The 26,923-nt window shown below is 43.5% G+C and overlaps 6 protein-coding genes and 1 long non-coding RNA gene across 9 annotated transcripts; 2 read left to right on the top strand and 5 right to left on the bottom strand.

Moving 5' to 3' along the window:
• Positions 1-7,090: 7,090 nt before the first annotated feature.
• Positions 7,091-7,780, top strand: LOC108088350. The gene has a single exon (XM_017186097.1). The coding sequence runs from the start codon at positions 7,139-7,141 to the stop codon at positions 7,613-7,615; it is 477 nt and encodes a 158-aa protein (XP_017041586.1). The 5' UTR covers positions 7,091-7,138; the 3' UTR covers positions 7,616-7,780.
• Positions 7,681-10,832, bottom strand: LOC108088348 (glycerophosphocholine phosphodiesterase GPCPD1). The gene is made up of 2 exons (XM_017186094.2): positions 8,358-10,832; positions 7,681-7,747 (listed from the first exon to the last, which is right to left on the bottom strand). Exon 1 carries the CDS (start codon positions 10,450-10,452, stop codon positions 8,365-8,367), a length of 2,088 nt encoding a protein of 695 aa, XP_017041583.1. The 5' UTR covers positions 10,453-10,832; the 3' UTR covers positions 7,681-7,747; positions 8,358-8,364.
• A 111-nt stretch (positions 10,833-10,943) lies between these two features.
• Positions 10,944-12,042, bottom strand: LOC108088349. Its single transcript, XM_017186096.2, has 3 exons — positions 11,824-12,042; positions 11,677-11,743; positions 10,944-11,438 (listed from the first exon to the last, which is right to left on the bottom strand). The coding sequence occupies exons 1-3, from the start codon at positions 11,941-11,943 to the stop codon at positions 11,119-11,121; spliced, it is 507 nt and encodes a 168-aa protein (XP_017041585.1). The 5' UTR covers positions 11,944-12,042; the 3' UTR covers positions 10,944-11,118.
• Positions 12,043-12,214: 172 nt separating this feature from the next.
• LOC108088277 (glycerophosphocholine phosphodiesterase GPCPD1) lies at positions 12,215-20,641 on the bottom strand. 3 transcript variants are annotated; one of them, XM_017186000.2, is made up of 2 exons: positions 20,355-20,641; positions 12,215-15,005 (listed from the first exon to the last, which is right to left on the bottom strand). In XM_017186000.2, the coding sequence occupies exons 1-2, from the start codon at positions 20,364-20,366 to the stop codon at positions 13,107-13,109; spliced, it is 1,911 nt and encodes a 636-aa protein (XP_017041489.1). In that variant the 5' UTR covers positions 20,367-20,641; the 3' UTR covers positions 12,215-13,106. The 3 variants fall into 3 exon arrangements, with proteins under 3 accessions (XP_017041489.1, XP_017041488.1, XP_017041487.1); XM_017185999.1 differs by lacking the exon at positions 20,355-20,641 and adding an exon at positions 17,709-18,100; XM_017185998.1 differs by lacking the exon at positions 20,355-20,641 and adding an exon at positions 16,042-16,281.
• LOC108088281 lies at positions 16,153-16,543 on the top strand. The gene is made up of 2 exons (XR_001771224.1): positions 16,153-16,247; positions 16,315-16,543. It is a non-coding gene; the product is annotated as an uncharacterized LOC108088281 (long non-coding RNA).
• A 41-nt stretch (positions 20,642-20,682) lies between the features above and the next one.
• Positions 20,683-23,055, bottom strand: LOC108088279 (tRNA (uracil-5-)-methyltransferase homolog A). The gene is given in 5 exon segments (XM_017186001.2): positions 20,683-20,797; positions 20,853-21,196; positions 21,408-21,419; positions 21,422-22,703; positions 22,764-23,055. Coding segments are annotated over 4 exon segments (1,845 nt in total). The 5' UTR covers positions 22,986-23,055; the 3' UTR covers positions 20,683-20,797; positions 20,853-20,867.
• A 248-nt stretch (positions 23,056-23,303) lies between these two features.
• Positions 23,304-25,714, bottom strand: LOC108088280 (SET domain-containing protein SmydA-8). The gene is made up of 3 exons (XM_017186002.2): positions 24,556-25,714; positions 23,802-24,063; positions 23,304-23,741 (listed from the first exon to the last, which is right to left on the bottom strand). Exons 1-3 carry the CDS (start codon positions 25,573-25,575, stop codon positions 23,431-23,433), a joined length of 1,593 nt encoding a protein of 530 aa, XP_017041491.1. The 5' UTR covers positions 25,576-25,714; the 3' UTR covers positions 23,304-23,430.
• Between the last annotated feature and the right edge of the window lie 1,209 nt (positions 25,715-26,923).

The raw sequence follows: 26,923 nt of genomic DNA, 5'->3' as shown, positions 1-26,923 counted from the left end.
TCACGGCAAGGACAAATTCCAACAAGTGTGCGGACATAAATGTCGTTATCATTAGGTTGGCAAACACTTGAGCTGCCAAGGGCAGCAAAAGTCGGAGGAGGCCTCCTTGCTGGTCTACGACCATCGGGAACATTAAATATTGATGGTAATGAATGTTTTAGCGCAGACTCTGCCCCATTTTTCTGTTGACCAACAGATTTTATTGCAGCACTTGCTATTTTGCATTTCATCAATAGGGTTTAGTTCCACATCTTTAGGAAGAAAAACTATTTCTTTTAAATGTCCAAAGTTTTTAAAGCATGATGCCTTTAAAGGAAGACCAATGATAAATTCTAAACTGAATACAAACGTAAGCTTATAAATATTAAAGCTTTGAAAAACGATCCAAAGAAATACCTAGAACACTTGTTATTGTTTACATTACTTGCAAATATCTTCGTGCCACCTAATTTGTTAAAAACATCTGCCAATCAGGAAATCAAACGTGTACTTATTAAAATCTAGCATGTGGCAAGATTGAAGTAATTTTAAAGAGAAATACTTGAAAGGTTTTCATTCAAATACTAACTTTGTTTAAACTAAATGATGTAGTTTTACAAAACGGGCTTGTTAAATTCAAATTACTAAATGCTTACGCAACTACAAGCTGTCATTAATCAATTTTAAACTGAGCTCCTTAGATGGGAAGAACTTTACTTAACAAGCAGAATCTGAGATCAGCAAGCACTTAACATCTACTCACTCGTCGAGGCGCCAGAAACTACCATCAGAAGTTGCCATGAACGATAACAGCGGCAAATAAAAACCTATTGTTGATTCATCCATCAAGTGAAGAGGGATCCCCCGACCCGTTCACCTCGAGGAGCTACAACTACTCATTGCCATGTCGAGCCACAAAAAGGGCAACTTTGAAGGGCAGGAAGCAAAGTTGAGGTAGCACAAAAAAGTTCAAGTGTTAGGCAAATAGAAAAACATGCTGGCCCACGAGCGAAATGAAAAATGTTTCCCGACTTACCCACTCCCGACCAGAACCCAACCCAACCCAACCAAGAGCCAACCACTCGCCATCCTCTCAGCCCGCTATCAACTTTCAAATTATCAAAACCCACAAATTTACAAAGTTGGACCAAGGAAGCCGAGGAATAAGTTTATGCCTGGCGTCAACTTAATTATTGAATGCCCGCCGCCTTTATTTTTTACTTTTTACCAGCATCGCTGGGTTCTGTATTCTGGGTTCTGGGAACAGGTGTGCCGAGCATTTTGTATATTAAATATCAGGGACTCCGTCGGCAAATGTTTGAGAAATTTTAAATTGAAAAACTTTTGACCAGCACACAAATTAAAAAATAAACCGAGTATAAACTTCTTTGCCAGACGGAAAATGATCAGCGAACGGTGGGCCGTGGAAAAAGAGCGGGAAGTCATTAAAAAATAAATCCCTCCATCAGGCTTAAGAGGCTTGGAGTGCGATTGCCAATATCTATGGCCTGCCACATGCAGCTGCCACGGCAGCAACGTCACGGAAGCAACATCAGACGAGTTCAGAAGTCACGTGCAGCACAAATTGATTGCGGCGTAAATGCAATCTGTACAGAAAAACGCACACAAATGAAATAAAAAACAACGAGAAGCCAAAACAAATATTTATGAATTACTTCTGTGAGCTGTGCATTTCAATTGCGGTATTTTCCTTTATTTACCCGAGGGGAGAGTCCAACAGGATCTGGACCTCCTGCCAATTTGACTTCTGTAATGTTAAGCTGATTGTTAATCACGCGCAAAATATGCAAATTAATTTTAATTTATGCCAAACGATGAAAACCAAATAAATGAGCTTAATTAATTGCCTGTAAAATTGTCATAGTCTGCTGAAGGGGTTTTATTTAACTTTTTAAAAGTAAATGGGAAATTCAGAATAGCTGAACTATTTAAACAAAACTATTAAACAAAAGAAATATATTTTAAGAAATTGTTTAATTGCTCAATTTTTTATTTCCTTCCAAGAATTTAGTTAACAAAACATTTAAGTTTTATTGATCACACATGTATACAGTTTCACGAAATTTAATCAATCCTGCAATTGTTTGATATGTGTTATACCTAAGGGCATTAAAAATGGGTCGATTTCCCTTCAACAATCATGTTCCTCTTCCAACCCTCAGCCTATATTTATTTAATTTTTAGGGATTCATTGCCCTTCTCACGTCCGAATAAACTCTTAGCTTTTAGTTTACGGTTGCTCCTTTAATTTGACTGGCTGGTCAGTCACTTAGGTTGATATTCGGTGCCTGGATTACACCTGTCTGCACCTTTCGTTTTATGGGCTTCGAATAAAATTTTCATGACTACAACTCAATTTTGTGTTTAACAGGGAAAAGTGTGAAGCATTTCATGGTAGCCAACTTTAATGTTATCAAGAAGCTGAACTCTGGATGAGGATACTAGTATTCCGGCTTAGTGAAGGGCTCTTTTGCATTATGCAAAATTGGTAGAGAAAAACTGTTGCAGCGTTTGCTGCATATAAATTTCTCTTTTCCAGTCTTTAGTAAGGTTTTGCACTAAGAATAATAAGTTTTTGTGTTTTACCTCATTCGGAGTTTAGGAATGGACTTTTTTAAATATTATTAATATAAATTTAAAAGCTCAGAGATTACATTACAAACACAAAATGCCAAGTATTCACTTTTTAGTTTTCTATAACAATATTATATAAATTTATTTGTATTGATTTTGTCTAAACTTAGAAGACATAAAGAGAATATTTTTCATTTTAAATATAAATTGCGTACCTTTGATTAAAAATATAGTCGTCTTTATTCGTTGATCAAGGATTATCATTCCGTTTTTCTGTATGTACGTTTAATACTTAAGTCTGTCTGAGGCAAGGCCAAGTTTATGGCGCCCAGAGTTCGAGTCGCTTCCTTCGTTTTTGGCCAAAAGTATTAAAAACTTTTATTCTCCGTTCTTTTTTCCCGCTCACTGTGTTCCTTTGATCTCGGAGGCGGGCATTGAGTTGCGAACTCGAAAAGATGTGGGCCGCACTGCCGAGCTCATTGCAATGCATCACAGTCTGGTTTTAATTCTCATTTTCCGTTTCCCATTTCGCATTTCCCTTTCCCTCGTGACCCCTGACCCTGTTACTTAACTGGCGCGAAAATGGCGGATTTCAGTCGTGTTAATTTTTAAATAGTCTTGTGGCAGCGCAATCCACATCGAAGTGGAGTGGCCGGAGCACCGGCGGAGCTTCCGCATGTCCATTCACCATGGGTGGCATGTGGCAAGTGGCATGGGGCATGTGGAATGTGCCAGCTGCTCTTTGCTCTCCACTATCGATTCGGCTGAAATTCGCACAAACTAAAAGCTTTTCGGAGTTGCCGGACACTAGGATAGTGGGAAATCTAACCCGTTAACGAACCTGATCCCTTTTAAGTTATAGTTCTTTCTTAGCTTCTTTATGTCGGAGCTCAAAGAAAGAAAAAACATATTACTTGCAAAAAGAAAAGCCATATTTATTAAAATTTAAGTTATTACCTATTAATTAATCTAAATAAAATACGCGATGCAGTTTTTTTTTAATATTATTTACTTGTTATACAAAAATAATTATCGAATTAGAACTTGTAAGTTGTTTAATTAAACTTAAAATTCCTTTACAGGATATGCGTTCAAATCGTGATTAAAGTTTTCCGATGGCACTTCTGTTCCAGGATTTTGAGCATAAAAGTTTGGCCTCCTACCGATCCGGCATTAGCGTAAATCATTCATCCGATCGGCCATACCTCATGGCGGCTAAGCCCCATCTCACAATTTATGATTCCCGCTGGGCAGACAAAACGGCCCACACGCTAAGCCGACAACTTGTTGGACCCTTGGCCACATTCTCCCCACCACCTCTTCTCCACCACCCCCTCAACAACCCACTGATTTGTGGCCAAAAGCGGGCATTATTAAAGCCTTAAGGAGGGAGGACTGGGCGTTGGGGAAGTCCCGGGAAATCCTTGGGGCTGCTGCTGCCGATTTCGAGGCCCATTTGTATGCAAGCTCACGGAACGCGCGAACGAAAAACTTATAACCCAACCGTGTTGTAAGTTTAGTTTAATAGTTGCTCGAGCGAGTTTTGCCAACTCCAGTCGCGTCGCGTTTTAATGCAAATTAAAACGTTGACGGCGCCGAAAAGTTGTCCGTGCTCCATCATTTTTGGCGCGTCAAAGATTAAATTGAGCAAGCAGACGCCTGGGACCTAGACCAAAGCCCAAAACCCAACCAGAAAGTATATGGCCACATTAAGTCATTGGAGGACAAATGGCTGTTTGCAGTTGGCCTAACATAGCTCTCCTGTTCCAGAAGGCTCAGACTGCTCTTAATTTTGTCACGCCGGCTTTGGCACTTTGTAGCAGAAAAAGGCGTCAAGAGGCAACTGACTTGGTTAAGGGTGCGCAATAAACTTGATGGCCTTCAGGGGAGTGAGCCATTAAAGCGGGCCAAATAAGAAGTGGTAAACAAACTGCAGGTGGTTCTCTTTAAATACTTAAACCCTTCCACTGATTGAGCTTAAAAAAATTTCATTTTCAATGTGTAATTACTAGCCATACAGCCATTTAAATTTATCATTATTAAACATTGGACTTTATTACCTCAAGTATTATTAAACATGCAATTAAGTAGGAAAACACTTTACGCACTTAATTAATGTTTGTAATCTCTTAATTACATTTGAATATTCTACAATGAAGTAAACAAAGGCAACAAGCGAATACGAAAAAAATTAATGTGTAAAACTGATTATTTTTTAATCAAATAAATAATATCAGCTTGCCGATTTTAAGGAGGGTGGATTAATAACAATTTTTTTGTTTTATACTTTTTTCCGTTGCCTGCCAACCCTTTATAATTATGCATACATAATTTGGTACACACATTTTTTAGATTCGATTTACATGCAGCTTCAATCAACTTTTGAATCAAATGCAATAAAACTCTGTACAAATTCAATTTCCTGTTCGATTTCCTTTCTCGTTTTTAAATAAAATCATATGCCATTTTACCTATCACTTGTTAAAGTGGTTCAATGTGCCTTCACGCTTATAACTTTTCAATTTAAATTTAATATTACGTTTCAAAATTTAAAGGAGTCGAAATTCAATTCTGTTTATTCCCAAAATGGATTATACTCTTTATAAGTATTGGTTTGTTTTTTTTATAAAATGTTTGCAATTATAATATTTTTATAATATTTATGGTTATTTAAAGAACATATTTTTTGGTTTATATTAATATTTATTAGTTACCCCATAGCCACCAACTATTCTAGAATCCCAGTTAAATTCCATTGAATTATTATTGCATGTCTATATCCTCTTTTCTCTGCCAATTTCGACTTGGCATTTTGGCTTTGCGGTTGTTTTTCAAAAGGGGTATTTGCATTAGTCGTCTTTGGCTTTAAATTTGGCTTTTGCTTTTGCTCGACACGGCGGTTTGTGGAAATGCCTCGGCTTCCGTGGCTGCGGTTTGTCTTCCCCCTTTGTCGACTTTGTTGTCGAGTCTGCAATTTAAAGCAATTTAATTGAATTATTTGTACTGCCTTCACTGGGCTCTCTCGTCCTGGCTGGCATACCAGCTTCATCTGTGACAGCTGCTCTAATTAGCTGGGCAAAGGCAAAGGCAAAAGCATTGGCAGAGGCATCGGCAGAGGCAAAGGCGTTTAATTAGCTTGCCTTGACTAGGAAATTGAGGTGAACCGCGGTAGGGTTAGGCTACTAGGCCCTCTTTTGGGCCATCTATTAGGGCCGAATTGAATTGCTAACGAGCTAATCGGTTGCCGAGCCGAGGACAGCGAATGTCATTCGTCCACAATCAGGGCGTTTAAATTAATTTCACGTGCCACTTTGGCCCATATTTTTGTAGCCTCTGCCTGGAGGAGAAGAATGCCTCTGCTTGGCGTATAATTTAATGATTCAGCGAATCCTATCGGCATTGTCTAGTCTGCGGTGCCTGTCCTTAGCTATTCATACTGCGTTCCGTCGAAGGAGACTCCCTGTTTCCCCCCGGATTGTTTCCATTAGAGATGATCTGAACTGTGACTGGAATTGTCAGGGGAATAATTGGAGAGACCCTCAAGTTGATATACAAAATTGAAATTGTTTAACGGAAGTGCAAACTGCCGTTCTTAGCGTTATCTCATTATCATCTTATGGAACAATCATGCTGGCCTCGTTTGATAATCAGTTTACAAGCTATTCAATTGATTTAAATTCCGAAATCCTAAAGCGATTTAAAGATTTAAAGCAGTCACGTGGCGGAATCACGGAAGTCACATAGCCAATCACGGACTGATCTGGATTCGTTTGCCTCGAAATTTCTATCTTGGCTGTTGTTATTGACTGGCTTTCGCCTAGACTTGTTAGGCAGCTGCTGGCTGTCATGTCATTTATCCAAAAAATCTGCCATAAACACGTCGCACACGTATGCGCCATTTTAAAAATGGCGTCAGCTCCACTTCCGCTAAATGTTGTCGTTGATTTTCTGTCTGAGGGCGAGTGCTTTTCCTGCGGGTCCAAGGCAACTGCATTTGAATTCAATTGGACGAGATGCTTATGAAGTCGTTAAGGACCCACTCCACTCGGACTCGAATCCAAGACCCGCAATCCCCCGTTTTGGCTCCTCCTGAGAATCCCGACTGTCGGCAATATTGTCACATCGTCGAAAATAATTGCCGGAAATACAAAAGGAAGGCGGCGCCGAAACCGAACCAAATGGAATCGAGGAAGAGAATGAACGCAATCGAAATGGGAATAGATTTCCAATTTTCTCGGCTCCCAGGGAGGAAGCACCGCAGGGCGTCCTTGTCACTGTGGCTTACGTGGCGTATACTCAACTATAATTAATTACGCCTTTTGTGTCCGCGTGGGTGGAGGTTCGCAAGGATTTCTCCGGATGCTGGTTGCTATCTGCTATCCGTTGGCTGCTGGCTGCTTCCTCCTTGAGTGGCTTCTTTTCAATTTCAATTGTTGGGTCATTGACTGTCCTTTGCTTCGGGGAGCTATAAAAGCCGGACCGGCTTGCGGAATAGCCACATTTATGCACGGCCAGTGCACGGAAAAAGTACTCGCAGCAATCCCGGCTGGACTCGGTTGGCAGAATGGCCCCACTGCATCTGCTGCTCCACTGCGCCACCACCCTGCTGATCGCCAACGCCCTGGTGCTAAGTCCCCAGCTGCTGGCTGCCGAGAATGAGGGGAAGGCCAAAGTCGGATTCCCCATCGCCCTGGACGAGGAAGTAGACGGCGTCGACCTGCCGCTCGAGGTGGAGCAGGACGTGGCCGGGGAGCAGCCCGGAGCAGGCAGGGCCCAGCACTCGATGCCCCCCGACTGGCTGACCTTCGACGACCCCGCCCCCGCCCCGCCAACCAAGCACCGCAGCAGCCACAAGCCGCAGATCATCCTCAAGCATCCGACCGGCGGGTTCCACAAGCTCTCCTCCCACGGCCACCGCTCCTGCCACGTGGAGGTGGTTAGCAAGGTGCAGGGCATCTGCCAGCCGATGCCCATCGGCAGCGCCTGTGTCTCCGACGACTACATGGACCTCTACACCGACGCCAACTGCTCCACTCAGTAGAAGGGTTCCCCGATTTCCAGATTGATTGATTGATTGCTTCATGGATTGGCGGTGTGTGTGTGTGTGTGGACTCAGATTTTGTGCAGAGACGAGGGGAGGAGTACGACTACCTGGTGCGCGATGTCTGCAAAGCTTGTATAAATAAACCAGTTCAATAAAATTTTACATTTTTTACAAATTCTTTATTGTGAGATCGGTATCTGCTTAGCTACAGCAGGCTAAGGTCTTAAGCTCTTAAGTTTATTCATTGGTTTTACTTCCAAACTTACATTTACACATTTTCTACATACATATAGGCAACGTAAAATTTGTTTAAACTTTGAGAGATATTAAAATAAATGTAGAAAAATCCAAAAGTTTGAATTAACTCTTTGATACATTTTCATTTAAGACCAAATACATGCAAATAATGCTAATCTCATTATAAATGTGTTAAGAAAATGTACAAATTGTACAAAATCATTTTAATTCCTTTTGACTTAATGCAATTAAATTATATTCACTAAATTTGGTTATATTATTATTGACTGTTTTTTTACCCCGGAAGGCTGCTTTAAATCCAAAGCTTACTAACGATATTTTTAATGTTCTACTTGTATTTAAAGCCTTTGAAATATACCCTTTTAATATATATCTTATTAATTATATATTTTTCTATTAATAAGCATAATATCTTCGTCTAATTCTAAACATGAGTTTACTAATAATTTTATTATTTATTTTAAACTTTCTCTAACCTTACCCAAATACTATCTCAGCTTTGGCCAAATAGTCGGTTTAGCTGGCTTTATTCCCGGAATGGTAGTTGAGTTTCCGCTGATTACGCACTGAGCTCCAAATACTTCTAGAAGTTGCGGTGCCCGGAAAAAGTCGGATCGTTTCCAACTGGAAGGTCCCACCCTGTCCATCTGATCGTAAATTAGACCAGATACATCCAATGCTCGGAACTGCTCTAGAAGATGGATATCCTGGAGATCGTTTCCCCACAAAAACAGAACTTGCTGGAGATCCAACGCCAAGTTGACCAACTGATGGTTGTTCTGGAAGTTCTCGACATGAAGAGCTGTTCCCAAGATTTCTGCCGACTGAGCAAAGTTAATGGCCTGCTGGTAACTCTGTGTCCTCAGATCCATATAGGGATCCCAGATGTGGGAATCCCCAATACTCATTAGCATAACAGGAAAAACTTGCTGCTTGAGTCTGATCATAGTGCAGATATCGGCATCAAAGCTGGCGAAGATCAGGGGACGTCCACATCCATAATAAATGCTGGTCTGTAAAATCTTATCCACATAGTTGTTCTTATTCAAACCCTGCGTGGATTCCGGCACACCGGATGCCATTAGTTGAGGCCACTTGATCTCCACAAGAAGACCCAAAGTTTTGGGTAGAGCCTCGAAGACTTCCGAGAGCTTGGGGAATATTCTCTGGTTTTGATTTACATCCTTCACATTTAGATGGGTGTACTCCTGGAGGGTCCAACGTTTGAGGATAAACACCCGACTGGCCTTCAGTTCGGCGTAGGTGAGCTCCCTGATCAGTACGAATCGCAGATCAATGCGATCCCTTATCGACCGATCTCTATCTGAGGTGTAGAATCCGAAACCATGCCAAACTACGGGAATGTAGTCCTTGGTCAGCTGCACATCCAATTGGACCATGTCCCCTTTAGCCTTCTGCACTGCCAAAAAACTTTCAATGGTGTTCTCAGTGAGAATAGTTGATGACTGAAAATAGCTGGCACCCATTCCTCGATATCCGACATCCAACGTAGGCCAGTTATCCGGCCAGTAGTGGTGGAAGCTGGCCCTCAGGTTACCTGCCTCCACTTTTGGCATGGGTTGAACCACCAAGTGGGGCAGAGTCAGCTCTCCAATGGCGATGTTTTGGAAGCTCGCAAAAACGGGCACCTGCAGGATGCCACGGCTTCCCTTGATTTGCTCCGGGAATATGTAAGCCTCTCCCACGGCCAACTGGACATCTCTTGCTCCTTGATATATGGAAAGCCTGAGAGCGTTTTGGGTGTCCAATGGTTGATACACTCGGAATACCATAATCGATCCTTGGCTGTACCTCACTCCCCTTTGGCTTTGGGGTCTGAAAGACGATTGGTTGTAGGCATATCTGGAGACCTCAATCCGGGTGTCGTCTATCACATTCAGCGGGGTCAAAATCAAGCGGTATTTTGCATTGCTTCCTATCCCGGATATATCGAGGTGATTCTGCCAGACGAACTTCAGCTCAATCACATACTCGTACTGCAGCCAACCGCGTTCCACGTGAAATCCCCCGCCCACGGATGTGGGATAGGCCTCTCCGAAGATGTCGAGACCCGGCGAACGGTAGATCTCGTAGGTCTGCAGCATTCTGGCCACTCTCTGGCCCTCCCAGCTCCTCAGAATCCGCTTGCCCTGGCCGTTCCTCGAGTAGATCACGTACCGGTAGTAGAACCTCTGACTCGCACAGATCCACACCCGGAGGTACCACTTCGAGCGGGCCTTGTCCTGCTCCTTGAGCGGCAGGGCCTTCTCCAGCTGCCAGGAGCCCAGAGCCGGGTGATCTCCACTCACGGCCACGAATTCGTCGGCTGCCAGGCGAACATTGTGGCGCAGCTCCAGGGTGAAGACCCGGAAGAGCGGGACGCAGACGAAGCTCCGACCCGAGATCTGGCTGGGCTGCTCATCGTCGAAGATCTTGAAGGCCTGCAGCTTCTCGGGTCCGAAGACAGTCGTTCCATTCACAAAGGCACCGCACCAGGGCAGAAGTTGCAGCAGAAGAAGCCCATGGGGTATGCTAATTGATTTTAACACATTCAACCACACAAGAGACCGATACATTTTTCCTCATTCCACACGGCAACACCACCATCTTCGCGCCACCGAAACAAGTTTTCTCTTTCAGCCGAAATAATTTTTAAAATAGACCCAAAATCGGAGATGAAAACAAAATCGAAAACAAAAACGTTGAACGCGGATCGGATGCGGACGCAACTTGACCCGACGATGACAAACAACCGAATGAAAGAATTTCTTGATGCTCACCGTGGTTTTGTTTCCGTCCAAATTGGAGTTCGCCTGGGAATCGGAATCTGAATCGGACCCCGAATCAGCTGCGATCGAAGAAACTCTGGCTAATAAGTCAGCGGCAGCTCACTAATTGAGTTGATAGGTGAGGTTAAAGCGATGACAGCGTGAGCAGACAGAAGTTGGGCTAATCAAAACATTAAAGAGATACAAACTGAAATGGGGAACTTTAAGCGGCAGTGGGGGAAAACCTTTCACCGAATAAATTAATTTTTGTATAGCAGCAAATAAAATTACCTCATTACTTCTGTAAAAAAAGTGTAATCTTTTCTATTAAACAGAGTATCTCAGCTTCGGTTTTCTTGAAAGTTCGTTCTTTGTTTTAAGACATTCGCATATCTGTACCAAATTTGGCATATGTAAATTTCTGGGTAAAGAAAGTTGCCAGTGGGAGAGCAGAGATGTGATACAATCACTGGCTCAGATGTTTTCGTTCTCCACCAAGGGCTTCACATAAACCGGATTGTAGTCCATGTAAAGGTACCGGGACAAATGCCATCGCTGCATGGTTGGGGGCTTCTGGGTGAGACAATCCTTTTCCTGCCGGATTAAGGTGAAGTTTTTAACCGACAGCTGGACGGTTTTGAGGTAGGCATCTATGGCTTTGAGAGTCTTTTCAGTGGGTGTCGGTTGGCGGGTGTATATGGCCATCTGATGACGCATCCAAGGCAAGGAGCAGTGGAGCTCCACAGCGTAGTTATCGTAGTCTGTGTCGGTGATTCTCGTCCAATACAGATCCACTGTTGTAAAATCAAACGAAACTTAGTTCTGATACTTGGTAATCAAAAAACGAACTCTTTAATAAACAAATTTTTAAAATAAATTAAGATGATATAATGGTCAAAATGATTTATTTTCCTACACAAAAGCAAACGATAATCAATCTATTAATTCCCCTATCGACCTTTACACAAGTTTTTTCACTCAGAAGCACGAACCTATAAATAAAGAACCTCCCACGCCAATTATTCAACTTACGATCTTCGAAGTAGCAAGCTTTTATACTCTGCGGATTGGTCCCATAAACATACCAGCCGCCCTTGATCTGCAAAAGCCAAGTCAGGACTCAATTAGTAGCGGCTGTTTGCTTATCGGATTTCAAGATCGTCGGCAGCACTTTCTCACCTTCTCGACGTCCACTGGGAATTCTTTGTACAAACACCTCCAAAGCCAAAAGGCATCGAGGGAGGTGGCGAACAGCAATGAAACCAGGCCCAAGCCAACGAGACATTCGCATTTGGCCATGCCAAGACCGATGCAAATGAGGTGCTCTCTAATTGACCATAAACCGAACGGACTTTAGGCCGACTTCCAACGTAAGGGCCAAACCTTTTTATGGCCCACTCCCCGTTTTCCGTTTATGGGTCGTGTTTCGGGCTCAGCATTTTCATGGCTGGTTTTACATTCGTCACGGGGCCATCAAATGTAAGCGGATCGAATTTTAACATACGGATTTGGCTGGGGCAGAGAATTTCTTTTTCATTATTCAGAGATCAGAGTAAAACACATCGTTCGGTTCAGTTGCTCTTTAAAATATTATGAAAATATTTATGTGATTTTATTAAACATACGACTTGTTAATCACTTATCGCTTCTGGTTTTTCGTCGTTAAACTGATTTTAAATATTGATAAAAATATATGATTGCTTTTAAGTGTATTCTTGAAGTTTAAATATTGTAAGCGACATCTTTAAATATATATTGTAATCCATTGTATATGGTATTCTCTTTGAGTTTATAGAGTTGGTTTTCTTATATGTTTTCTTAATTACTGTGTTAATTATTAAACAGATTTTAAAACAGAAACAAAGCATTTCAAACAAATCGGACATTTTAAAATGTGTATAAACACGCCTCAAATTTATTTTACAACAGTTATATAAAATACTTCTCTAATATAAAAATAGTTTTTGCTCAAGTGACAAACAATTCTGTTGATATTACATCGACTCACTGAATATATATTCACCGTTAGACGTTATTATTATCTGTAGTTACGCGTTAATTAAAAGAAGCTTATTAGCATTATATTTTCGCTTATTTTGCTTGAGGTATAGATAGATAGATTATTAGCAGGTAATGTAGGTGTATGTGTTTTTGTAATTCTCGACTCTTCGCTTCGCTTTCTTCCCATTGTCTTTTGTGGTGCTACTTAATTTTGGAGGAATTCCTTTTTGCATGTGTAATTATGCCAAATGACGGCTTAACGTGTGTAGAAATGATTTCTTCGAGGGTTTCTGTTCCGTTTCGGTGTTTCAAATTACCCAGCGACTCCAAAGCTTCTCACATTTCTCTTTCCCAGTTAGTGTTTAAATAAATATACAGACTAGCCTTAGAGGCCTAACGATTAACCATTGCTTAGAAATACCCGCCCGTTTCTGCTTCTTCTTCTGCTAACCCTATTTCCACTAATTCCGGCATTGGGCTGCGAACTCGGCCATCAGAGCGGGTGACTTGAAGAAGGCTTCCTGTTTGCCCGCGGGCATGAAGAGATCGCTGCGGTCGTAGCAGGTGGCGGTGGCCCCGATGCGGGTAAAATATTCCACACGCTCCTTCGAGTTGCAGTCGTCGCCCCAGATGACGGCTATTTGGCCCAGGTCCTTGGCCTTCTGCAGCATCTCGGGCGCGTTCTCGCCCAGGAAGTCCTCGGCGTGCGGAGCTGTTCCGGCCAACTCGAAGGCCTGCGCATTGTTGACGGCGGCCATGAAGTTGCGTGTCCGCAGGTCGAGGAAGGGCTGCCACTTCTTGGTCTCGCCCTGCGTGAGGAACATCACGGGGAAGATGTTCTGCTTGAAGCGCAGCATCGTGCACATGTCCGCGTCGAAGCTGGAGAAGATTACGGGTCGGCCGCAGCCCTTCTGGATCACCTGGTGTAGCACCTTGTCCGCGAAGAAGTTCTTGTCGATGGTCTGCTCCGCCTCGGATCCTCCGCCCTGGCGGCGCTGCGGCCACTTGATCTCCACGTCGATGCCCAGCGACTTGGGCAGCTGCTCCAGCACCTCCACCAGCGTGGGGAAGATGCGGTGCTCGCTCCTCGGCTCGTTGTTGTGCGAGGGGTACTCCACCACCTGGCCGGCGATCACCGAGAAGATGCGCAGCCTCTTGAGCAGCTCGTAGTTGATGTCCTTGATCAGCACGTACTCCAGTTGGTCCGGCCGGTTGATCTGCTTGCCGGGCGGCGCAGTCCGCAGGCCGAAGTCGTGGTAGATCACTGGGACGCCATCGGCGGTCAGGTGGACGTCCAGCTCGATCATGTCCGCGTGGTGCTCGTGGGCACTCAGGAAGGAGGCGATGGTGTTCTCCCGCTCAGCAGGAGCGTTCGCAATGTAGCTCTTGCCGTTGCCGCGGTGACCCACGTCCAGGTTGGGCCAGCTCTTGGGCCAGTAGTGGGCGTAGGTGGTCTTGAAGTCCAGCGGCGAGTAGCGATACGGCTGCACGGCCACGTAGGGGAGCCGCAGCCTGGCCAGAGTCTCATCAGCATCCCTGGCCGACTTGATGCGCAGGTGCAGCAGTCCCTCGCTGCCAGTTAGCTCCGAGCTGACCAGACTGGCGCTGCCCAGGAGCTCGTTGGACATGCTGTAGCACTCGAGGCGGAAGTGCTGCTGCATCATCTTCTCCAGCGGCAGCGTGATGTGGAAGATGACGATGTCGCCCTTGGTGTACGGCACTCCGAAGGTGGGCTGCTGCTCCAGCTGGCTGCGGCCGTACTCCTGCTTGGTGTACTCTACGTGGAGGCCGGCGGTCTGCTCGACGGGCACCACCTTCAGCTGGACGTGCTGCGGGTCGAAGGTCTCGATGTCGTGCACCTGGAACATCTTCTCGCCGTTGAACTTCAGCTGCAGAATGGCCTCGTGGTTGAGCCAGCCGCGGTGCACCTGCGGCTTCAGGTCCGAGTTGTCCGAGGTGATCCCGAAGACGTCCAGCTGGCTGCACTGCAGCTCCTGGCAGGGACCCAGGGAGCGGGGCTTGAAGTGGGTCTCCCACCGGCGGATCTGCTTGTAGCCGGATAGGTCCTCCACGTAGACGAAGTATCGGTACTCCAGCTGGCGGCAGGACTGCAGGGCCACCGTGGCCTGCCAGTTGAGCTCGTCCAGCGACTCGAGCGGCACGCTCCTGGAGAGCTGCCACTCGCCGAGGGCCTTCACGTCGCCGGTGAGACCGAGACGCTCCTCGGCGGCCAGGGGAGCCTCCAGCCGCACGTTGAACTCCCGCAGAGTGGGCTTGCAGGCGGCGGTGGATCCGGGGACGGACTCCAGCTCGTTTCCGGTTCCATAGGTGATCGAGGCTCCGTCCACGTAGGCGGCGCACTGCAAGGACAAGGCAAGAGCCAGGATTAGTACAGTCCGCGACATGGCCATCGGCTTGGAGTGGAGCTCGGCCGCCGACTGAAAGTCGCTCGAGCGACGAGGTCCGGTATTAAATACGCGACGCTTTCCTGCTGCGCCAGCGAGATTAGTCGATGACCCCTTGCGGATTCCGTTTCTCCCTGATAAAGTTTCTCTAGGCGGGGCGTCGACTGTCTGATTTCGCTGCCCCCGCTGCCACCACCGGTCCCCCGAACCCAGATGTCTCAAATTAGATTCGAAAACATGTTCGCGCGATAAGCACGCGTCTTTAGTCGCTCCCGAACCGCTCGTGACTCTCAGCGCCGCAAAACAAGATCACGTGTTGTACTGGGGCTCGACTAAAGATCGCTCCGCCGATTATCAGCAGCTCAAAAGCAGCAATTAAAAAACAATGAATTCGATCCGCTTAGGTAGCTTGACGTCCAGTAGTTTGATTTGCTTTCTGGTTTTTGCTAGGCCTGCCTATGTACAATCCGAATTCTATTTGCGTAACCACTTGTCAAACTGATAACCCCGGAATGAGTGTAGCTCAAGCCCCCAAAAACAAAAAAATATGTTGGTAGTGAAAAGGTTGAGTTATAGCAGAGATTGTAGTAGTAATAGTTTTTTACTTAATTGCCAATTTTTTTAATAGCACTCGAGTTATTTCCTGTTTTAATTGCAGGTTTTTGCTTTTAGGTGCAAAAAAGTATTAAATCAATACGGGTGAACAAAGAAAATTTAAATGGCCTCTGTAAGTGTATTCCTACACTTAATTATTCGTGATATTTTTTATTCGTGATACTTTTTTGAGAAATTTATAGTCCCTATAGTTATTGCCAATAAATATTTGGGAAAACGAACATTGTTGTTAAACCAAAGCATTCGAGTTTTTAGGAAAATTTAAAACTGTCTAGGTTGTGTACAAATATGATTATTTTCTCAACATTAGCAGCTTGTAATTATTGACCCGACGTATAGGAAGCGTTAAAAACTGAACAATATTGAGCGGTTTTACCTTTGAGCGAATCGCGCGTAATCCGCACGGAAGCAAGTGCAATTGACGCGGTTTCGCCGCCTGCTGCTGATTTTGTCGCTGCTGCGGTTTCTGGGGCTGCTGCCATAGCGGAGGATCGGTGATGCAACGGCTGCCTATTGCCCTACACCTGCCGACGAGCCCCTGACAACTGGGCGCTAAACACAATCGCAATGGGCAAAGTTTATGTAAGTGGAGCGAACCCATAAATTAAGCAAATTTACGATTAAGTTAGCACGTTTTTTGCGCTCACAGAAACTGTTTACCGAGCTGCCTAGATTTATTGCCGGTGAAATTATCCACCCACCTAACCGGCCGACTGTTCGGATCTGTCTATAGGCATAATACAGTTTCTCCTCCTTGGCAACATTTCAAATTGAAGGCAACGGGGGCGGCAAAAGTCGCGTGTTCTGGCGAAATTTTCAAATTGTGCGAGTTGGCATTTATTATAGTTTCCTAGGCATTATATAGTTTTCCGCATTTATTATTTTCGCCCAAATTGCGTCAGCCAGTGCGTTTTTCGCGCGATTTGGTCGCGTTTTCACGTTCTTGGCACAATTAGCATAGCCTTGTGATGTTTTGCGGAGGAGAAAACACCTCAGTAACGGCACCCAAACATCGACAAGTTTTCAATCGAATTTTAATGCTGAAGGAATTTGTTTTTAACTTTTGATTTCTCAACTCTATGCTAACTTCCCTTGATATTCGAGCTTTACCTCGATTTCTAAACACCTATTCACGTGTTTTCAACGCAAGCGCTCTTTCTCTCGCTCCCAAAAACGCCTCTCCGCAAAATTCTGCCATATGTTTTTTGTTTTGGGAAATTTCAGACTCGAAAAGCTTTCGCATGTTTGGGGCGATTCGGCATCTGCCCACTCTTCGCGTGCGTTTTATTTATAGTGGGGGCGAAAAGCTCGTCCATGTGGCTACAATTTCAGCTGAACTTGTTATCAGTCAGTGTAATATCGGAAACCATATATTAGCTCGATGTTTTATGGCAGGCACTTGAAAAATTAATAAGCCAACATCTAATCAGACATGAGCCACTTGAGCTGGGGCCTCTCTCAAAAGCTTAACCCTACAGAAAACTTAAAATTCAAGTGACTGACTGAGTCACGTGGGGTAAATACCTTTTTGCAACATGTGGCACTCAGTTTGTGGAGCTTACACAAATAAAAACAATTGAGAGTGGGATACTTTACTTGGAAGCCATTGAGTTGGAGGTTGATTTCTCGAGTAAATGAAATATGACATCATGAAGTTAAAATATTTTGTTGTGCTGAGTTCATTCTCATAGCTTGAATTACAGTTATTGGACAATATAAAATATAGCCTTTCGATTTTGTACCCATCCCCCAAGGAGGGTGTGCTTGAACCATTTGAATATTTCCCAAGCTGGCAATTATTTCCCCACCCAGGTGGTTACATATTCTACCGATACTTCCCCTCCCTCTTATAGATTTTGGTATACCCACAAAATTGCATAAACAAAAACGCGCAAGACATGCAAATGGGCGATGACAACAAAATCGACCTTCAGACACCCCAAAAAGTCAAAGCTCAGACACTTGCAGTATATCTACGTTCGGAAAGGTGTCTCACCACCGGGCGAAAACACTTCCGGTTCTCAATAGGATTTGGGTAATTACATTTTTCATGTGGTCATCCGGGCTCTGGGGCTCCATGGGGGTCAGCAGCATTGGCACCGACATTTTGCCTCTGTTTCGGCTTCTTGGTTTGGGGATAGCACAAATAAGTTATTAAGTAGGTAGGTTAGGTTGCTTTGGTGCGAGGACCAACGAAAATCAAGAAATTTCAACTTGTATCACAGTTATTGTTTGCACTATGCGGCGTATGCGCAATGTTTCCGTTTCTTTAGCTAGGCAAGCATTTTGTACTTGGTTTTTGGGCTTGTTGGCTTGTAGTTTGCTGGTTTTCAGAGCAGACTCTTTGTTAGTATCCTTTGGCTGGGAACTAGGACGCTTGGGACGGTCCGTCGTCACAAATCGACGTTGCAGTCGCAACTGTTTCAGGCGCTTTTGTTGTGCGCGCAATTTAAACGATTTCTTTTTATCGAAAATGAGTGGCAGAGCTTTTTCGCCACTGCCCGTTTTCTTTGTGTGAGAGGAGAGGCGTAGAAGTATCCGACGACGTTGCCGATTTGTTTTGGTTTTCAGTGCGGCGGTACAGTTGCGGCTTGGGCTTTTTCGAAATGTTGTTGGCCTCTACCGACAGCAACGTCGAAACAGAAAACAGCAAAACACACCAGATAATACAGAAAACATGGAGATTAATCGAATTAGCAATGCCCTCGATCGACATTAATCAGGACAGGAGAGCAAAGCAGATTGTCGGTTAATCGGGGAAAAACAATCAACCACAGAGGTGCTAATCAACATTTTCTTTGGTCTACTGTGTATGAGTGAGCCCAATTAAATGTCAATTATAGATCCATAAGAGATACCGGATCCGATAAAGTACGCAATTTTTTGGGTCTTTGATAAGGGAATATTAACTGATAAATGTGTCATCGGAATAAACAAATTATAAACAATGCTTCTTAAAAGGTGAACGTTTTCATAAAACATTTGTAGGGAGAGATATTAATTCTACAATATTAATCGGATTGAAGAAATTAAAGCAGAACATTATTCTTCAGTAACTTTAGCATAATATTACAAAGAACATCTAGGTTGATCTGAGTACCAAATTTCGCAACCTTAACCTAAACCCCTCCAGAGTTACGATAGGTTTGACTTCATATATACCCTCCTTTTAGGGTACCTCACTAAAACTCCTCATAAAACGAGCTGTAGTTTGCGTTGCTCGGCAAAACACGCAATCCGAAAGCTCGCTGTCTGAGCGCAGATGACAACAAGAGCAATTGGCTGGGACCGGCGCGTATTGGATACCCCAGACCCCAGCACCAACCCCAAAACCCCCGCTTGCCCACTGTGCCACGAGGCTATTTGCTCCGCTGAGAAAACGTGTTGGTCGTGTGCAGCTGTCGGCAGCGATGGTGTTACGCACGTGAAATTGTTTCTGTCTGTTTTGTGGGGCGTAGTCGTAGTCGGGCCCTCGTCACGGATTCTCAGCCCCCGATGCTGAATGGATCAGCCGAAAAGCTCTCTCCGGGGCCACTACTATATGACTCTCTCTCTAAGGGGAACCGGTTTGGGTCGGTTGCGATGCCGTTTTCCTCGTTGTTTGTTTACATCGCACATTTTGAGCGTTTTGATAAGACAAGAACTATTCAAGCTTTTCGGCTTCGAAAACAAAGCTCTCCGGTCAAGGCCTTGAATTCAGTATTTCGATCGTAATCGGGTAATTTTTTGATGTTGCTAGGCGCTGTTTTTGTGCCTTACAAGAAATCATATATATAGAGTCGATATAATACATATGAACACAAAAATATTAATTCGTTGAAATTTTTCTTTCGCTTTTGTTTTAAATTCCCTTTGGCGTTTCTTTGTACAGATGTCACCTCGCTTCGAGATGAATTGGGGTTTTATTTGCCGCACACTTTGTTTTCATCTTGCCTCCCCCGCTCTATCATTATTTATTAGTGTTTTTATAATCATTTTTCTGGGTAGTCAAATCGCCCGATTCGTTCCAAAGTCCAGTTCAGTTGCCCCTCTTGTTTATTTATTTTAGTGTTTACGAAAGCTAATTTTTTGCATGCCAGTATAGATATGTACATATGTTTTTGACACGCCCCCCTAGGAAGTCGAATCGCATAAATATTCAGGGCTGCGCCAATTTGTTTTTCTATACTGAACATGATTTTAGTCACGTTTGCTTGTTGTTCTCTTTTACAAAACAACAATATTTGCTGTGCCAGTTCTTATAGCATTTTGTTTACGACTACAGCTGTGTGTTGTTTACATCATCCAACCTCTTCTCATTTGGAACATGTAATCGGAAAAGCAAAATAAACGAATGCGAATGTTTATCTTAGATAAGCTTAAGTAAACTCGTTTCGTTGAGCAACGGGTTCACAGTACCTATTAACGTACTGTTATTTTATTGATGAAACTGTGTTTATCTTGTTTTATGGATCAGATTTCCAGATAACGAACAAAATTATTCAGTAAAGGAACAGTAGTGATTTCTCAGAAGTCACACAAAGTATATATTAAGTATCCGCGCCACGTATTAAGCTTGTATTCAATCATTTAATAAACACCTGTTGATAGGTCAATACCAACGTCAATCTTTAACAAAAACTACTCTTTCTACTTTTAAACAATAGAATATACGTTTAGGCTATGAAGTAATCGACGAGTGACTCGTACCTGGTCGGACATGATCAATGATCGTTGTCAGGGTCGTTGTTCACCGACTTGCCCTTGAGGGGGCGTTGGACTTGGAGCACCTCCCAGCGGTTTTATCACCCGGTTTCTACACCTTTACGATCGCAGTGCTCTTCCACTGATCAGCGATTCTTATCACACTCACAGACGCCTTCGGAGGCCTGAATAAAACTGATGGGGATGCGGATGATGCCGCGCTTAACGGGGCTTCCAACTTAGAGTCTCCTACTAAATAGGAAGTAGCTTTTGTCACTTTTGCCGCTTCCTCCCCGTCGCACAGCGTAAATACAATTAAATCAATTTAAAACAATAAAAGTCGTAGCATCAGCCGCCACAAAGAGAGAAAATGATCGAAGCCAGCAACGCGGCAGATAAGAGGTAATGAGGCATCTGGGTGTTCGGTGTCTGAGCGAATCGCGGCTGACCTGAAAGATTCAGATTGTAGAAAAGTGCAATAGATTGCAGATGAGCAAACTGTACCCGGCAACAAACACGTCACGTTGCGGATGCGGTGTTCTCCTCGCTTTCAGCTTCTGCGGTTGCCTCAGACTTTGACTCTTCGCCCGCTGCCTCCGGCGATGCCTTCTCATCCGCCTTTGTCTTGGGCTCACGCTCGAACAGAATGACCAGCTCGGTGTGCGTGGTGTGGGGAAACATGTCAACGGCCACAGCGGACTTCGGATAGAACGGCTCTCCCTTGTATTGCTTAGACTCCGGCCTGGCCAGCTCGATGAAGTTCCGTTTGGCACTGTGCGGATTGCAGGACACGTATACCAGACGATTGATGGCGTCCGCTGAGCGGATTGCGGCTATCGAGCGGTGATCTGCATTGCCAAAGGTAAATACAAATTTAGAGCATAAAATCGACTAGTTAGGTGTTAATAAAATGATAAAACGATTGCAATACAATGAACTCTTTGATGGAATTAAATAAGGAATATATCAATATCAAATTGCCAGTATCAATAAAGTTTCCTATCTATAAAGCGATAATGTAGTAATAATGTTTATATTGTTGGTACTTTAAAAACTTACGCAATCCAGCTCTGGGGGATCAACTACGGCAATGAGATCGACAGGCTTTCCAATCTCCTGCTCATAAAGCGCCTCGCGCACCATACTTTTGATGAAATCATCTGCATTTCCGGTGAAGAACTTGCAGTTCTTGATCCCATTCGCATCTGCATTGAACTCAGCATCCTTAATGGCATCAGGGACGATTTCCACGCCGAAAACATTTCTACAGTGCTTGGCAAACGCCAGGGTAATGGTTCCAGTGCCACAGCAAATGTCCAACATGGTGGTGTCTTTCGTGGGGGCAGCTAAATCGATGGCTTTTTGATACAACACATTGGCTCCTTCCGTGTTGATTTGGAAAAATGCCAATGGACTGATTCGAAACTGGAGACCCTGAATGGTATCACTGATGTGGGTGCTGCCGGAAATGTGCTCCACTGGATTGACCATCTGCCCTGCTTCCCGGTGTTTGACATCTTGATAGTAGAGAGAGGTGCATTTGAGCGGTGAATCTTTCTCAGCTTCTTCGTAGAAGGATTTGAGCTCCTGTTTCAGTTCGGCCTGCTCGACGTCACTTAAATTCGAGGAGTAAATGCCAGCCACCAGCATTAGTTCACCTGTGGCACTCGAACATCGCACCATCAGCTGGCGGAAGTGACCTACATTTCCCTCAGGATTGAAAGGCAGGAACTTGGACTTCCTCACCAGCTCTTGAAAACTGCGCGCAGCCCATTTGGCTTTTTCTGGAAGATGTGGCAAATCCTGGACTTCGGCCACCTCCACGGATCCATCGCTATAGCAGCCCAATCTAAAGCCCACAACCACCTCTCCTGCCGAGTTCTTTCCCACAGTGAACTCGTTTTTGTTTCTGTAGCCATTTATGGTGGGAGAGGGTAGCACCCCTTCGAATTTGAATTTATCCAGATGAGGCTTTGCCCGATGATTCAGGCGCCTGAGTTCTTGGGTGTACTTTGATAGGAGTGCCGACATTTCCTCGGATTTCTGCTTAAGTTGCTGCTCGTAAGGAATATCCGCTAAGGGACATGTGGCTTCCACGGCCGTTCTCTGTTTTTTGGGCTTTCTCTCTGTTTGCTGATCTTCAGCAGCCCGTTTTTTCAGGAGGGGATCGGCGGAGGCTTTGGCGGCCTGAGCTTTCAGGACTTTCCCCTTCCACTTATACCCATTTAGGGTTTCCAAGGCCCTTTGTTGATCCTCCTGAGTGCGAAAGCACACAAACGCGAATTCCTTTCGGGTCGGCGACTTTATTTTCGTCACGTCCAATTTGAGGGTGATCCTCAAGAGCTTCTTGAACTCCTACAATAGAATAACATTTATATATTTTTATAATATTTACTTAGGGATTATTTGACCTACCCCAATTCCGAAATAGCCCATGTTTTTTACTTCTATCTTGTATATTTCCGAAGTAAATTCATTTCGCTCCAAATAGGCGAATTCCTCGCCGGCATTTGCGGTTTCATCTTTAGCAGTTTCAACTGAAGGATCTTTTGATTCCTGAACACCTTCCTCAATTTCCTTGACTTCTATACTTTTATCTACTATATCGGCTGGTATTTCTGCAGTTAAACACTCCATTTCGCCTAAGTTATAAGTATTTTTTAAAGCAAATTCAAATATAAACACAAAAACACGTGAAATGTGTTGATTAGAGATGGTACAGAAGAAATTGCTATTCGATATTTCTTATTTATTTTCGCTACCATCGTATATTTAAGCGAAGAAATACACCCTTCCAATATAAAAGCTCACTAACATTTGCTAGCAGTTTCAAAACTTCTTTGACTTCAAGCTGTCAATAGCTGACTGATACATCACTATTTTGGCGCGAGTCGTTCAAATTTAAAACTAAAAAGAAGCGTTGATATTATCGAACTGATCAATTAAGACTCAACATAGGGTCGGAAGTGTTTCCTTCTTTACGTTGTAATTGATTGACTTTTGTATAAAACATTCTATAGCTATATAAGCACAAACAACAAAACAACACAATTAAGGAAAAAACTATAACGTAAATATATTCTTAACTTTCAACTTTTTCAAACCGCTCTAGGGCGGAATTCAAAATGACTTGACGCTCCAATAGCACCTGTTGCATTTCCGGTTCATGTTTCATGATATTTCGAATCTCTCTAAGCATTTCCGATGCGTTTCTGAGTTTCTGTTCACACTCTGCTTCGTCTTCTGAGCGCAGAGCTTGAGTCACCATAGCTTCTTCCATATCTATGAGAAGATTTCCCCGGAAAATACTCCAGCCGCCATCGAAAATGTCCGCCAGCTTAAGGAGTTCCTCGCAGAGTTGCACTTTTCGGTTGAGCGACTTTTCAGAGAGTTCTAAAACAAGATATAAAAATTGATTTATTCTTTTATAAGTTATAGAATATGATGTATTACCCTCCATGGAAAATCCTGGAGCGCTTCCATATAACTGGGTGAGTGCGTATTTGGCTTGTAGGACATGAGTATTTGTCTCATGGAGATCAACACGATGACGATATATGAAGTCTTCAAGCGCTAAGGGAGTTGTCTTGTCCAGAGTTTCCAATTCCTGTTGAAGCTCTGCATCAGAAGTAACAACTTCTTTCGCTGATCTCTTCAGATTGCAAAGCTGGCACTTCCAAGGTGTGGAATTTTGCAGAGGGTTAAGGGAAATTATCTGTAATATCAGAAAAAAATTTAACAATTATAGAATTTTAACTATAAAAGATAACTTACAATACCAAAATTACTTTTTTGAAACATAATAAATATATAAATGAGTATATACTTTAACCACAAACGTAGATAATCGTAGATTTTTTTGGGGCAAAAATTGTTTTCACTATCATTGCTTTTCTCTGCACCTGTTAGTCACTTAGTTTTGGATGCCAAAATTAAGTTACTTTTAACAAAAATTAGTAAATAGTAAATGTACTACTAAAAGCTTTAAAAATAACTGCTAAACACTTCTTGTTCATAATTAAAGAATTTATATTTAGAATACAACTTTTTTTGGATAGTTTTTAAAATGCAATTTTAATACACAATAAGAAGTAAGGGTAAAGTAAGGGTATCATTCTTATTTTCTATTGTGAAAGCTTCAGAGAGTGCAAATTAAATTGATAAAATCGCACGGGTTTCCAAATCCGTTTGAACACAATGCACTCACCTTCCCTGCCTTGCACTTCGGACACGTTTGAGCCCCTGCGAAGCTGCCCATCTCCTCGGGGTCCTGGCACCTGGCGCAGGAGCAGTCAAAGCACTTGGCCTGCCGGAGGTGCACCCTGCGCTGAATGGTGCTTCTCAGCGGTTGGGTGTAGGAAATACTCAGGATCTCGCCCTTTGCTATTTTCCTCTTGGCTAGGAAAACCACGTTCATATCGTCATCGAAACGGTGTCTCATGTTGGGCACACAGTCGTGCGAGATCATGGCCGCTCCGGGAAAGAGGGCTCGAATCTTTCTCCTTTCCCTGGGTTGCCTAATTTCAAAGGTGTTTGTGTCCAAGATGGCAGCAATGCGCAGGATGTCCAACTCTGGCCAGTCCTTCAGGCCCAGGACGGTTTTAATGAAGGTTATGAGATTGGCACGCAGTACTTGGTAGAGAGGAGTCTCCAATCGCTCCTTGAGGTGATCTTCCAGGGTGTAAAGTTTGACAAAAGCCTCTGGATCCTTGGTCTTAAGTTGCATGCAACGGAGCAGCATGATCACACAATAGGCGGACTCCTTCCGCTCCTCTTCGCCTGGTACATAGTTTATTTTGGATTGGAAGTGGCTACCCGACATCAGTTGGCACTCGGCTTTGTGGTGAGGGGATTCCTCGCATTCCCTGCCACATAAAGGCCAACTGCAGGAGCTGCATTTGTAGTAATTTCCGTTGGGTTTCTCGGGAGCTAATAAATTCCTGTGGCAGCCCAAGCAAAGTGGAGCGGAGGCGACTTTTGGACCCACAATCAGTGGAGCCTCCTTGAAGATCTGCTCTCCGATTTTGATATCTCTGGTGGCCTTTAGATGCCTGCCCAAGATTTCGTTGGTGGCTACTTCGAAGCACTTGCATTCCGACTTGTGACCTTTCTTCCAATGCTCCTTCTGGTGCTCCCGACTGCAATACACCACATTCCTGCAGGCGGCGCACAATTGCGATGCTTTGGCCTGGCACAAGGCGCAGGATGTCAGCGAACTGGGAGCCATCAAAAACAGTCTTCTTCTGCCTTCAGAAGGTATCCAATAAATCTCCGAAATATCTCCAACTAATCTCCCTGTGTTTGCGTAATGCCCTGTGGTTGAAAATTCACTGAGGAAACAGACAAACAATTTTCAGTGCTCTGTCTTCGGACTCTACTCGCGATCTGATTGCGAGAACATTTTCCTTTGTGTCTCCGTCTGCTGCCAAAAAATAAACGCTCGAGCGGATTTGGATCGCTCTCCTCTTCCAAATCTCTGTCACATGGCGCACGACTATTTAAAATTAGACCTCTGTGTCGTGTATTCCGAAAACCAAGAACAATGTCCAATTTGTTGGCAGCCGGCAATATTTATTCATGCCTAATGCTTATGGCGTTCTGCAATGAGAGAGTCTGTGCAACAGGCAGTTTCTTTATGCTGATAAATGTTCTCTGGCCGCTTTTTATCGATGTGTTTTGATGTTGAACTGACTCGAAAGATTATTGATTTAATGACTTTATATATACTAATCCCTGAAAAGTTCCTTATTAGTCTCCGCTTTGAAATATTCACTCCAGCTTTTTAAAAAGGTAAGATGCCAATACACAAATCCAGCTAAAAAGTTTAGTATGCCAGTTGTCAAATTTAATTTCATATTAAAATGGTTACAGCCCCTAGTTTACTGCCTCAACAAAGTACTTACCAAGCATACAAGTGAACAGCCCACTTCCAGGTAAAAAATTCATCAGATAAATTTCTTTTTAGCAATTCAATAATTTATTTAGTATTTCTTATAAATTGTCTATATATATTTATATATATTTTTTATTCATATGCAATTAATTAATATATTGTTTAATTGGAAATCAGTCTTTTTTATGTAAATAAGAGTTAAATGCATTTTGTTTTTGTGCTTGTTTCGTTTGATTTGATTGATTGATTGGATTGGTGAATCGATTGGTTGACAGATGACGAAGTTAAAACGAGTTTTAAATGATAATTGAACTACAATTTGTGCGTTTGTTGTTGTTGTTGTTGTGGTTTAGTACTTAGTTGCATTGTTGCTTGTCTTGTTTTGGGTTAGTGTTACAAACTAAAAATAGCGTTTAAATTAATTGGCTTAGATAACATAAATATACACGATCGATAGTTAACCTAAAACTGGCGGCCGTAGCTCCACTGCAATCAATTAATCTGTTGCTCTCTGTCTAAACACTTAAAAAGCGGCGCATAAAATTTTATATCATAGACAACAATTTGATTTAATAATTTGCACTAAACAATAGTTTCCTCCCATTTAGTTTACACGTACACACACAGCAACACAAAATGCTTGGGGCAACATGTTGTTTCTGATAGTGATATGTGTGGCTGC

The sequence above is a fragment of the Drosophila ficusphila genome, unplaced genomic scaffold, assembly GCF_018152265.1.
Source record: "Drosophila ficusphila isolate 14025-0441.05 unplaced genomic scaffold, ASM1815226v1 contig_106, whole genome shotgun sequence".
Taxonomy (NCBI): Eukaryota; Metazoa; Arthropoda; class Insecta; order Diptera; family Drosophilidae; genus Drosophila; species Drosophila ficusphila.
The sequence above is the reverse complement of the archived record's forward strand: the minus strand, read 5'-3'. Positions and strand labels throughout refer to the sequence as shown.